Below are 12,576 nucleotides of genomic sequence, written 5' to 3'. Positions count from 1 at the left end.
AGCCAGAATTACAGTAAAAATTAAAACAGGCCTGTGGCCAAATGTAAAGTTACTGTATGAGTGGATGATAGTGGGAAAAAACATTAAAAGCAAAGCCAGCGTAGTAGCTGGCAACAGATAACATCTGGCAATGGATTTGCCATGAAATTCACTTCAGAGAACTGGTGGGTGAAGAAATTTTTCTGTGATGGGGCTGGAAGTAGACAATCTTGAATGTTCCTTTCAGTATAAGCCATTCTATGATTCTGTGAGGAAATCCCAAAATAATGGCATTTTTCCATGAGAAACAAAGGTGTTGTAAGTGTCCCATGGTGCTGTGGTGGCTCCATGGTCAGCCTTCTATATTTGGAAGTTCAAATTCCTGAGGCAGATTAGAGGCTTTGAGCCCTGTAAGCAGCATTAGTGGGCAATTTCCAATAAACATTCCTGCAAACTTTGTGTGTGATGGAAGCTGTGGGTGCTGCACCAAGGTGTGCTTCCAGCTCACAGGGATGGACCTGAGCTGTGCTGGGGCTGAGGACATCACCAAGGTTGCTGAAGCAGTTTGAGGTGCTGGATCATGTAGCTGAACCACAGATTCCTGCAGTTACATTCACCCACCATAAGGAGCCAGGCTGGTGAATTTAAAGCTGAAGTTGTGAGCTGTCGTCCCTGTGAGGCAGCACAAATGTATTCTCTAATAAAACTTTCTGTAAAAATTCTGTATTCTATTTATGGCTATAAAAGATGGGCCCTCAGTGTTCGTTTCATAGAATCATTGAATCACACAATGGTTTGTATTGGGAAGGCACCTTAAAGATCTCCTGCCAAACCCTGTGCCATGGGCAGGGATATCTTCCATTATCCCAGGTTGCTCAAAGACCCATCCAAGCTGGCCTCAAACACTTCTATAGATGAGGTATCTACAGTTTCTCTGGGCAATTTTTTTTTTGCAGGGAGGTTAGAACTAGATGATCTTTAATGTTCCAGCCTAGACCATTCTGTGGTTCTCTGATTCTCTGAGAGTAGCATTGGTAGCTGGCAGAGATTTTTGGAACTAGGCATGTGTGTGCAACCAAAGGCAAAAGTTAATTTGAAGAGTCCTCAATACAGTCACTTACCAGATAAATGCCATGTCCATAGAGGTATTTTCAGACACAAAACTGAGTTGAAAGTCAGATAGAAAAGAAACAAACAAAAACCCCACCCCAAGCACTCACCCACAAAGGATCTGAGCACAGTACAGGGAAAAGTAATGGAAAGAGACCACACAGAACTCTTGTTCTGCTGTACAAACTTTTGAGTCTTGTGGCTCCTCTGTGGACACAGCTGCACACAGGGAGTGACATGTGTTGGGTCCGTCTCTCCAGGAACCTCACCTGACTGGTTAAAGCTGGAGAGGTTTCCATGGAGGGATGAAAATGTGACTCATGTGCCTGAACATGGAAGGAGACCAGAAGCCTTTTATTCTTTATAATTTTTGTTAGTGTCATGAATTTTGAATCCCTGTTGATAGTTGACAGTTATCCAGCCATTAGAGGGGATGGTTCTGCACTGCATGATGTGTCCCTCACAGCTGCCCCACTTTTGGGACATGCTTTGGCTGCAGAGGGATTGCATTGCTGGCTCAATGTCACTGAAGTGTGCTTTGAGAGGGTGGCTACGAGAGCAACCTGGATTGTTGACACCAAACTGCTCACTTTAATTTTTTAAAAATCGGATATTAAATAGAAAATGGATCTGAAAGGAAGTCAGAGTCAGTGCACTTCAATGTCCTTCTCTTTGCTTCACTCCAGTCTTGCATATTTAATTTGATAGATACATTTTTTTCTTGTGTTATATGAACTAGGAGATGAATCTATTGCATTTGTGTATTCTGATTGCCTTATGGCAGATTTCATACTGAGATGATTCAAGAATATTTTTAAAGTATTCCTGAAAGATTGCATAATGAGATGAAAAGGGGAAAATACATATTATAATTGAGTATATTTGTAGAGTTGGCAGTGTGTTATATCATATTTCGTGTGCTGATCTGGGTTTGGTTTTTTTGAGACAAATAGTTTTCCTTTCCACTGTGCTGTGAGTTAGGATTCTAAACCATTGATTGAGCTGCAAAGTTAATTATTCAGCCATGAAAATATTAATTCCAGAGAAATCAGATTATTATTTGCACCTGGATGCAAAATAGCAAAGGCTTTAATGATGTTTAGGTAGAACTTTATTAACATTTGAATATCTCTGGAGAACTATGGTAACAGTAGGAGAAGTATTAAACTCAGTATTGTTTGTTTTTCTGCAAGTAAATGAGGAGAATTGCAAGTCTTCTCCATGTGAGTCAGCTGAATATTTGCAGGAATTAACTAATCTATATCAGAGCCAGCATGGATCAACCCTTATCCACCTGCTCCCCCTTCTTCTGCTCCATCGTGTACAATGTCAGTCGCAAGGAAAGGAGCAGGAGAAGATTGCCCCCAAAATAATCCCTGTGTGCACAGAGTATCTCCTCCCAGGGCAGCAGAATAAGGGCCTGATGTCTGCAGTCATGGCAGGAAGGCAGATCTCTGCTGGGGTTTGCTGTAGTGAGAGTGAGCTGCAGCAGCTGAAGAGCTCTTGTGCTTGTGCCTTGGGCTGCAGGCACAGCCACTGCCTCCCCTCCTTGGGTCGTGGCCAGTCCTGCCTGCAGAAGACAGATAAACTGAAAGGAGCCCCCCAGACTTTATGGATCACCACACCAGGCTGCCCCAAAGCTTCTCAGACATCAAGCCTGTGGTTAAATTTGCCTCGTTACCATGCTTTTTGGTGGTGCTTTCGTGGGCCAGGAAGGGATGTGCAGGGTTGGAGGTGGGGTTCCCCTGAGGAAATGGAGGAAACTCCATCCAAATTAGCTGGCTAGTTTTCCTCTGTAGCCAGTGGGGAGAAAGAAGTGTTTCTAGGATGTTATCTCCTTGTCCCCTCCTTATCCCCTTGTACCCAGATGTCTAAAATAGGCACATGATCAATGTTTTACCTTGATTAACTGCAGAGGGAGCTGGAGGTGACTTTGCTCATGTGGAACCATCTTATGGAGCTTGCCAGAGCATGTTATTTGAACATGGGTCTGTTCCCTCTGAAGAAGGTTATTCACCATTTCTGCCAGCTCCACCCAAACTGGTTGAAAAATGAGATGTTGCTGAGGTTTATTTTAATCATAAACTTCTGGGCTATGAATTTGAAAACAGAGCTATAAACACAAAACTAAAAATGTAATTAAATGTGAGTCTAGATTTTATGTGGGATCTGAATCAATACTATTAATAAGACAAATAGCTAATATTCTTTCCTAGCTAATGTTAGGAGGTTTCTTACTATTTTTCACTGAGTCTGCCCAGGGCTTATCTCAGCCCCAGAGACCATGGGACTGATCTCCCCTCATACCACAATTCTGCCTTGAGATACTCCTCAGAGCTGACCCTGGATGACATTTTCAGATATCCCAGTACTGGGTTTATCTGCTCTAATTTGCCTGGCATTCCTCTGAAACTGACAAAGAGGGAAAGGCACTTGCAGGAGGAATCATTCCATCCATCTTACACATCCGGCCTATCATGGGATGACTTGTGCTCAAGTATGGCTTGCTCCATTGATCAAAGATGAAACCTCCTTGGCTCCTGTTGATCAGATACTGTGATGGACAGAAATTTTCCATCAATCCTGCTCTAAGAGACTGGGAAAAAAAATTCTAGTGGAATCTGCCTCCTGTCTGTCAAGTGCTTTAGCAAATCCCACCTTCTGCCCTAGCATTTGTGCTGCGCAGCATCTGACGAGAGCCGCGCTTGCTCTGTGGTGATGCACGGCAATCATCAAAGCTGCACAGGGTGTTCCACGCCAGCCACTTCCTCTCTGCTTTAATTACAGCTGAGCTTGCTAATCCCAGTCTTGATTAATGAGCTTAATATGCAAATGTTATGATGAAACTGAAACTCTTTGTAATTGCTTGCAGACAGATTACCACTTCGAGTACACGGAGTGCGACAGCAGTGGCTCCAGGTGGAGGGTGGCTGTCCCGAACCCGTCAGTGGAGTGCTCTGGACTACCTGACCCCGTGAGAGGGAAGGAATGCAGTATGTTGTGACTTCTCATTTTACAGACTGTTACTGGCTTTTTGTGCTGTTTACATTTGTAGGGCTGTCACTGATGTCCCGAGTTCCCCTGAGTTGTCTTTCCCCTCCAGCCCAGCTTTCTGTCTCCTGGAGATGTGGAGCAGGGATTGTCTTTGCAGTGTATCCATGAAAGTCACTGTCTGCTGCAGGTACACTTTCATGCTGATTCACAGACAAGGCACGTCCCTGACAGCATCCCCTGAAGAGCTGTGGTTGCTTGTCTTGAGCTGCCCTGCTCTCCAGTTCTGCAGCTCTCCAGTCATTTACAGCTGTATTGGCCAAAATGGTGACCACCAGTAGGCAAGCTATATTTGCATAGCGTCCACATTCTCATTATTTCCATTATTTAGCCAATTCATAAGCTGAATGCATAAGAAATGGTAAATGTTTTATTTGCCTGAGTTATTTTTATGATGAAGCTCCTGTATTGTATTTATTTATGCATTTATTTTTTAACAACTTGGAGCATTTTTATATCACTTGGTTCTGCATTTTTTTAATGTTGGAACAGTTCTTTGCATCTGGGAGATATAAACAAACTGCTGCTCTGCAAACACATCCCTCACTGTTTTGTAGCTTCCGAGTCTGAATGCTTTTTCCCATCACACTTCCTTGCTCTAGCAATTCTGTCCACAAAAGATCCTAGCAGTAATTTATACCAGGGGGTATAAATTATTGTATCTGACAAACAGGATGAACAATGGCTACATCTTTTCAGTTCTATTGCACCAGGTGTCAAATTTACTCGCTTCTGACTCTGCTCCTCTAAAGGTTTATTTTCATTTCTCTGTGTGAGAAAGGTTTATTTTCATTTCTCTGTGTGAGATACATAAATGCTTTCTGTAGCAGTGTTGATCACTGGAAGGTTTCTGACTGCTTGCAAGCATCATTTGAGAATGTGTCATTCCTGGTATTTGGATTTAGTTTCTAGGGTTTTAAATGTGGAGTCTCTGTATATCCTTAGGAAGTGCTTTTTCAATTACAGAAATATAGACCTGAGAAGCACCTCAGGTGATCCCATAATTCACCTTCCAGCCCAAATAGCTGTAGTAGAAATGACTGTCATTCATGGCTGATGTTTGGCTGGACTGTTTTCAGGTACCTCTTGTGATGAAGAGCCCAGAAGCTCTGCAGATATTTGCTCATATATTTAGTTCTTTTCATGTTCCCTCCTGTTAAAGATTTTTCTGCTGTTGAATCTCCCTTGTTGTACTTCAAGCCCATCACTTTTTGCTGCCTGCACTATAAAGGAGCAGATAGTTTTATTTCTTCTGCTGTGCAACCACTTTTGGTGTACCCTGGAGGACATAGGTGTAACTATCTTTTTGTGACGTACATTATTTCTTCTTAAATCTTGATAAATGGTTTAAGTCCAGCAACACTACACTATCCTCAACTTTCTGCTACAGGTTTTGAAAAATGGTTCACTTCCCTCTTCATCTTCTATTGTTTGTGCCTGTTTCTGGTCTTAAATCAATTCCAATGAGAATTCAGCTGGTTTATAAACAATAGATGAATCTGGCTTTTTCAATACCCCTTCTAGACAAGGTGAAAACTTTTCCTGGTAGATGGGCTCTGATATTATACACGAAAATACAGGATTCTGTTAAATACACTGGGAAACTCATCTCCTTGTAGTGTTGGTGTCAAATCCTTCGACAGTTCAGCTGGTTTGAGAAGAATCAGATATTTTACTTTTTTACTGCACCCCTCAGATCCCATCTCCCTGGGCTCTTGGAGTTCAATCCTTTTTTTCTGTCTGTAGTAAATTAACTGTCAGCAGGGGCTGTCTAGCTGTATTCTGATGGCAAGAGTAATTTTAGGTTTTCTCATCTCTTAGTCTTTCACCTTTTGCTTAAAGAACAACCAGTCTTTCAGCTTGAAAACATGAATCTGTCAACAGCAGTCGGTCACTGTAGGAATGTGTAGGGAACACCTTTCACATTCAGCTTGGTTAACGTAGTGGTTTTTGCTGTAAAATATTTTAACCAGCATGGAGTTTGGCTGACAGTCCATTCTCCAGGGGGATAAACTGGGAGAGGCAGCTTTTGAGAAGTGACTGCCCCACAAATCTCTAGAGTTTGCACATGGGGATCTGTTGTTGATGAGGAGTTGTGTTGAAGATGCTGACAGATATCTCCTTGCTGTCTTGTTGTATTCTCTAAGCTGGTGGCTTCTGTCTCATCTGACAAAACAGCAGCTGTACCAAGGACTTCTTACACTAAAAGCATGAATTTCTGCAGCATAAGGAAAACAAAAGGTTCTGTATCTGAGGCTTCTACAAATTGTGTTCTTTGTGGATTGTGTGCAGTGTGAGATTTGTGCTGCAGGCTTGGCCAGGGGCTGCACACAACTCACATTAATGGCTCCTTGAGATGCCCACCTTCTCTCTTAGGCTTGGTGCTATTTTATCCCAAAGTCTATCAGGAAATGCTAGAACTATGCCATATCCTCTGAGCTGAGTCTTTCTGGACATTCTACAAATTTATTCTGATTCTCTTACATCTTGCAGGTAAAAGCAAGGACATATGCCAGGACATGGGAACTGGGGCTTGTTTTGGCATTTGGTAGAATCCTGGAGTCCCCTTGGGTTTCTCTTTGGTCCTTCAACCTGCAGAATCAGGGCCCACAGTAAAATCACTCTGGGTAGGACAATTTCCAGCCTCCAGTTTCCTCTTTCCAGAGTTCTGCTATCTTCAGAAGTTTTGTTCAGCATCTATTAGTCCTGAGATACCCTGTGGCCAACTATGTCTCTGCTTTTAGGAGAGGGTTGCACTTGTATAGCAGTTGCAGTTGTGAAGCACCATGAGCTCTTAGGGATTTTTTAAAATTTTTTCCTGGAGGTTGGTAGAGCCCTCATTTGACGCAATGGTATGAGGGAATCTATATGAGAAAGTGATTGTTTTGGAACACGTCTGCCATCACTGCTGACTTCACAATGTTTACAGTTGTTTTCATCTGCTCAGAAATGCTGCTGCTTGAGAATATCTGCCACTGATCTTTACTGCTCCCTGAAAAGAGAAGTGATGTGCAGGCTGTCATTAATTTTGAATCCTGAGAATACTGTGCCAACCTCTCCTTCTTCCAAATGCTCAGCAGTCGCTCTCTTTAAATTGTGCCTGAACTAGAAATTTGAAAGATGGCATACCAATATGTTAAATGTCTCCTGCTTTGTAAATACATCTAGACTGTGGCCTCCAGTGGAGTGGAAAGACACTTGAGATTGCTAAAAATGGGTTAGCTCAGGTGCTTCCCATATCTGGAGCAATTGAACTGTGGCATCAGAGCTCAGTTGGTGTCCTGACGTGCTCGTTTTCAGGATGTTGTGTTTTACTGCTTTTCATTTAAATGAAACCATTTAAAATTAGGTTGGATGTCTCTGAGCTCTGCTGCATTTTGAAGCACACAGTGACCTGCAAATCACAGCTGACTGTGTCCTGCTGAGCACAGCCTCAGCATTCCCTGAAACTGCTGTAGGCTCTGAAACCTGCCAGGATTCTACCCTGTTTTTGAGTCTTCAGAAACTTAATCAGCACAGTTTACCTGCAGAGAAGACAGTGTCCTCTGAAAAATAGTCATGGGGTGCATAGTAGACAGGGCTGTCATATTTTGACTGCTTTATGACCTGGTTACTAGGAGAAGGATTTTTATGCTTTTTTCTTTCCATGAGCACAGAGCAGCACAATGATCCACCTTCCCTTCCTGCAGCCCTCCTGCTCTCCACATCTCTCCCGTGTGGGTGGGAGGTGGGAAGGAAGGAGGAGGCTCACATGAGAGATTTTTGTGGTGCTGTAGGAGGTCCTGCTATGCAGTGACCCAGATATGTGAGGGAAGCTGCAGTAGCAGCTCTGCAGTGGCAATGTGCCCTGTTCTGCATTTCACTCCCCTCTATTTTTTTTCTGTTCTCCTTGCTCTATGGGGCTGCAGTCACCACTTTCATCATGACCACTTTCAGACCCTGCAGCCTGTGTTCTTCCATTCAGCGTGGTGTGGTACCTCAGTGGTCACCCTGTGGGGCTGGCCACACCTGTGTCCCCTGTGTCATGGCCACACCAGACTGCTTGGGCACCTCTCTCAGGTTTCTGTTTGTTCAGAGCTGAGTCTCATTTTTGGTGCTGCCATATCATGATTGCAAGGCTTCCTATGAAGAGATGCCTTAAAAGTCCAGAAAGATTTTGGCCAGGGGAAAGGTAATATTTATTACTTCTAGAGCTATTCTGGCTCTCCTGTGCTTCCCATTTAAGGTATCCCCTCTGCGTATCTTCCCAATACTGTTCTGGAGGTCGGGTACATACATGGAGGTGGGAGTGGCAGACAGAGAGCCTCCTTCAGCAGAATCCAGATCTCTGAGTCACTCCTGACAGTTGGGAACGTGCTTTACTAATTTGATCTCCTTCATTTTTAATTACCACAGATCTCCCTCTGATCCCTTCATGAGTCTGATAGCAGGAAGGGAGTTTAGCTGACAGGGATCACTGCCATCAGGGAAGTTGCTTGGCTTTTTAAATGGAAAATATTGATGTTAGTCCAATAAAGGGAGCAGCTTGCTTAGGGCTAAGCCCTTTCCTGCACCCCATTATGGCTGGGATCTCTGGGAGCCCTTTGTTTTTGTGTGGGGCTGTAGGCAGTGTTTAATTGGGACTTTTTGTGATTTGGCAGTGGGAGCAGCACTTGGCTTGGTGCTCCTGCTGACACTGCACTGCAGTCTGTTTTTGTGGCCACCATAAGGTTCTTCTGCCAGTCTGACCATATGCTGCATGTTTTACACTCCAGAGTCTGAATTTGGAGTCCCTTCCTTCCTAGTACAGCCCAATTACCTGGTTCAGGGGGTGCCCAGGTGCATTGATATTCTCATCTCAGCATAACTGTTGCCCAAAAAGAGCTTAAAGTTCACATTTTGGCCTCATCTTCTTTTAGTATATTAACTCTCTTATTCCACAGAATATTAGTTATTTTTTCCCATTCTAGGCAAGAATAGGTTGTACCTTGTCTCATAAATGTCTGCTCATTTTATAGTGCTGTGAGCATAATAAAGAAATTACAGTGAAAATAATAGAGCATTTTTAAAGGAGTTGGATTTGCCATGTTCAAGAGGAAAAATTGTTGATAGGGTCATTATTATTGTCAGCATCAAAATGCCAGTTGTAATCAGGAAGATTTCTTAAGAAAAGAGTAAAAAAATAAGTTGATAGTGTAGAAGACCTTGATCGTATCATTGGAACAGGATGCCCAGGGAGGTTGTGGAATCACCATCCTTGCAAGTGTTGAAAAACCATGTAGATGTGGCACCTGGGGACATGGCTTGTTGGTGGAGTTGGCAGTGTTGGGTTAATGGTTGGTTGGCTTGATGCTTTTAGGGGTCTTTTCCAACCTTAATGGTTCTGTGATTCTGTGGCTCTGCTGAGCAAAGTGCCCCTTCACCTGGTGCCACTAAGGTGGGAGCAACTTCTTTGAAATCAGAAATGTGCTTCAGTTTTGGAGTGAGTTGTGTGAGCCTGTACCAAATAAGAAATGTGATAAGCTCCACCAGCTTCAGAAAATAGACTGTCCTCAATTATAATGGGCTTTACTGGAGTCTGAGAGCAGAATTTGACCTGATTTATTGCTGTGTTTGTTGTGTATTCTAAGTTGTGTAATCTGCTCCCAGGATACCACAGGAGGAGATTCGGATCTTCCTGCTAATTGCAGACTCAATTAGGCAAAATGACCTTTTTAAGGCTGTATGCTTTATAACACTTAAGGCCAATTTAAGTGATCAGCAGGAGTTTTAGCATTTTTCTTTCATAACAGAAAACTTAAATGAAGGTTTTGAGTTTGATGTTCTCTCAGTCTTTGGTAAAGTTGGATATCCCAAGCAGGTAAGAACTGGGCCTGCTCCTGAATCCCCTGCAGTCAGTGGGCATCTGCAGATTTTGTGTGCACACACATGTTAGTGCAGGGCTGCCATGGAGAAAAGCTGTTCAGCTAGCAGGGTTGTGCACAGCACAGTTGGAGAGCTGCTGTTGAAAGGCTGTGATTTAGCAAAGCACTCAAGCAGATGTTTATTCCTGTTCCTCTTAGAGCATCCCTGCTAATTCGTGTTCCTGACTCCAGCCAGGTATGTGAGTCTTGCTGATGGTATTAGTTTCTCACCTGGGCTAAGCTTGAGGCTGGACTTCATGGCATTTCCATGTGAGATACCCCAGTTTTACAAGTATTTTTTTCCAGAATTTTTACTCTGTGCATGAGCAAGACTGTCTTTGCAGAATGAGTCACATTGTTGGCTTTTTGAAGCAGAGGTTCAAAACAAAATAGGTAAACAGTTAAAAAGCTGAAGAGTTTGCACTGAACCCTCAATTTAATTCTCTTCTCTGGGGAAGAGTTACTGGGAACTGCATGTTGATGTGTGTACTGAGTTTATGAGGGGAAAGGTTGGCTTTAGTGTCTTTTGATGAATTCTTCACCTTGGTTGTGTACACAATGTAATTAAAAAATTAAAAAGAAATTCCTCTGAGTCACTAATTTCTCTTTCAAGACGGAAGCACCTGGCAAGACCTTGAGATTTGTTATGGCTTGGTAGAGGGATGAGAGGCAAGGACTGTGTGTATGTGCAGAGACCATCAAAGGGCACTAGAACCACTTTGGTTGATGAGCCATCAAAATATGCCTGGTGGAGTCAGTAGGGGCTGGAGAGCTGCTCACTCACCTCCAGATCTGTTTCCTGCCATCTCCACTGGGATGGTTCTTGAGACCCTGGTAGCAAAAGTGCTTCCTAACTTCATGGTGATCGCTGCATTCCTGCTCTCTACACCACACTGCTGTGGATTGATCATTTCCATTCCAAACCCACACCTTTCAGTGTGCAAATGATGCAATAAAGTGATAATAAAAGTGTTCTATGTGCCAGGCCAGCTGGGGAAAAGAGGTGAACTGAAAAAAGCTTTGCTGTATTTCATTATTTTTTGGATAAAAGAAAAAATTATGTATTCCTATGAAATGCAAAGGTTTCCACAGAATGTACTCTTCCCCAAGTTATATGAGGTTTCAGTATGATCACATTTCAAGGCTAAACAGCCTAGACAGACTTTTTTTTTTTAATTAAGATTCAGTCTTGTTCCTGGTAACACATTGGGAAATAATGACTGAAGAAAACGAACATCAATTATTCACAGTCTATTGGAGAAGCCTTGTATAAATTATTCACAGAAGACATTCTGAAGCTGGCATGATTATAGGAAACATTAATAATAAAGCAATGATTTCCTCTCATCCTTTGTCTTCCTCCTTTTTTTCCCTCCTCATTCTGTATTTTAGTTGGTCTTTGGTTCCATGTTGTGTGGACCCCAATGCCCCAGGGTATCACTGAAAAACCTCCATGTGCTTGTCCTTGGCCACATCTTGCCCTCCAGGCTTGTGGCATGTGTCTGCTGAAAACAGCAGCTGTTCTGAGACACAGCTGCCTGATGCTGCCGACCTCATATTCCCCCCTCTGCCCATGGGAGACTGAGACAATTCAGCCCTGACTCTGCCTGCAGGAAATGGCAGCATATCACCTGAATCCCAGATCGTGGGGCTTTGGATGAACAACACAGGAATGGAGAGGGGAGAGATGGAAAACCAGTGTTTGAGATTATTTTTGCTTTGTATTTTCATTGATTTGTGTAGAGTTGCTCAATTGCTATCCCCTTCTGATGTTGTACAACGTGATAAAATCCAGTCCTCTGTCTTTTTTTTTTTTTTAAATCCTAATTATTGAGAGCCAGGGAGACACAGAAGAATACACATGAATGTGCATGTGTTCAGTGGCAACAGAATAAACAAAAGACCTGAGATTGTTTTAGGTATTGTTAAGTAAGAAATGTCTGGAGGAAAAAGTCTGCTGAGAAGAGTGGTGGAGACAGAAGTAGTGGGTCCAAGTGGTGTGGGATGGGGAGCTGGATGAAGAGAGAGGTAAGACTGAGTGGCCAGGGCTGCATAAGGGAGGAAAGCAATTGAATACATTATAGTTTGGTGTTGGAGGGTTCAGGGTATTGAGACAGCTTTGCTTAATCTTCTGGTGAAATCTCAAATATTTTGATCCCTCTCACAGTGTGGTAGTATCTGAAAGATACTTGACATGAGAAAACACTCCAGAGGAAACAGGAATGGAGAGCTCAGGAGAAGCTGACTAGCCATTTACATGTGAGGATCTACTCAGTTTGTCAATCTTTGTTCCTGATAATCCTGCCCTGATCCCCACCATCAGAGAGTTAAGCAATGTGAGAATGTTATGGTCAGTTAGTAGGAGAGATATTTGCCAACTGATATTGATCCTAGTCCACCAAAATCACCAAGAGGATCACCGCAGTACCAAAAGACAGAATGTGACCCTGGAGACTTGCAGTCAAAGGGCAAATGAGACAAGCTTGTTTATGGTCTGTTTTGCCCTTTGGGGAGTTGTTTCCATGTCTGGCAAGTGATTGTAAAGTGCAATCAG

General features: G+C 43.0%; 1 protein-coding gene across 2 annotated transcripts in view; it reads left to right on the top strand.

Annotated features, from left to right (window-relative positions):
- ELAPOR2 (endosome-lysosome associated apoptosis and autophagy regulator family member 2) overlaps nt 1–12,576 on the top strand; it is a 93,652-nt gene that overhangs the window by 44,675 nt on the left and 36,401 nt on the right. Inside the window, exon 2 of one of the 2 annotated variants that reach the window (XM_041413388.1) lies at nt 3,962–4,082. The exons of the other annotated variant lie outside the window; for it this stretch is intronic. Within the exon in view, the coding sequence (XP_041269322.1) occupies nt 3,962–4,082 (121 nt within the window). The remainder of the gene's footprint in view (nt 1–3,961; nt 4,083–12,576) is intronic. 2 annotated transcript variants of the gene reach the window in all.

The sequence above is a fragment of the Onychostruthus taczanowskii genome, unplaced genomic scaffold, assembly GCF_017590055.1.
Source record: "Onychostruthus taczanowskii isolate IOZ18803 unplaced genomic scaffold, ASM1759005v1 scaffold41, whole genome shotgun sequence".
In the NCBI taxonomy this organism is placed as follows: Eukaryota; Metazoa; Chordata; class Aves; order Passeriformes; family Passeridae; genus Onychostruthus; species Onychostruthus taczanowskii.
The sequence above is the reverse complement of the archived record's forward strand: the minus strand, read 5'-3'. Positions and strand labels throughout refer to the sequence as shown.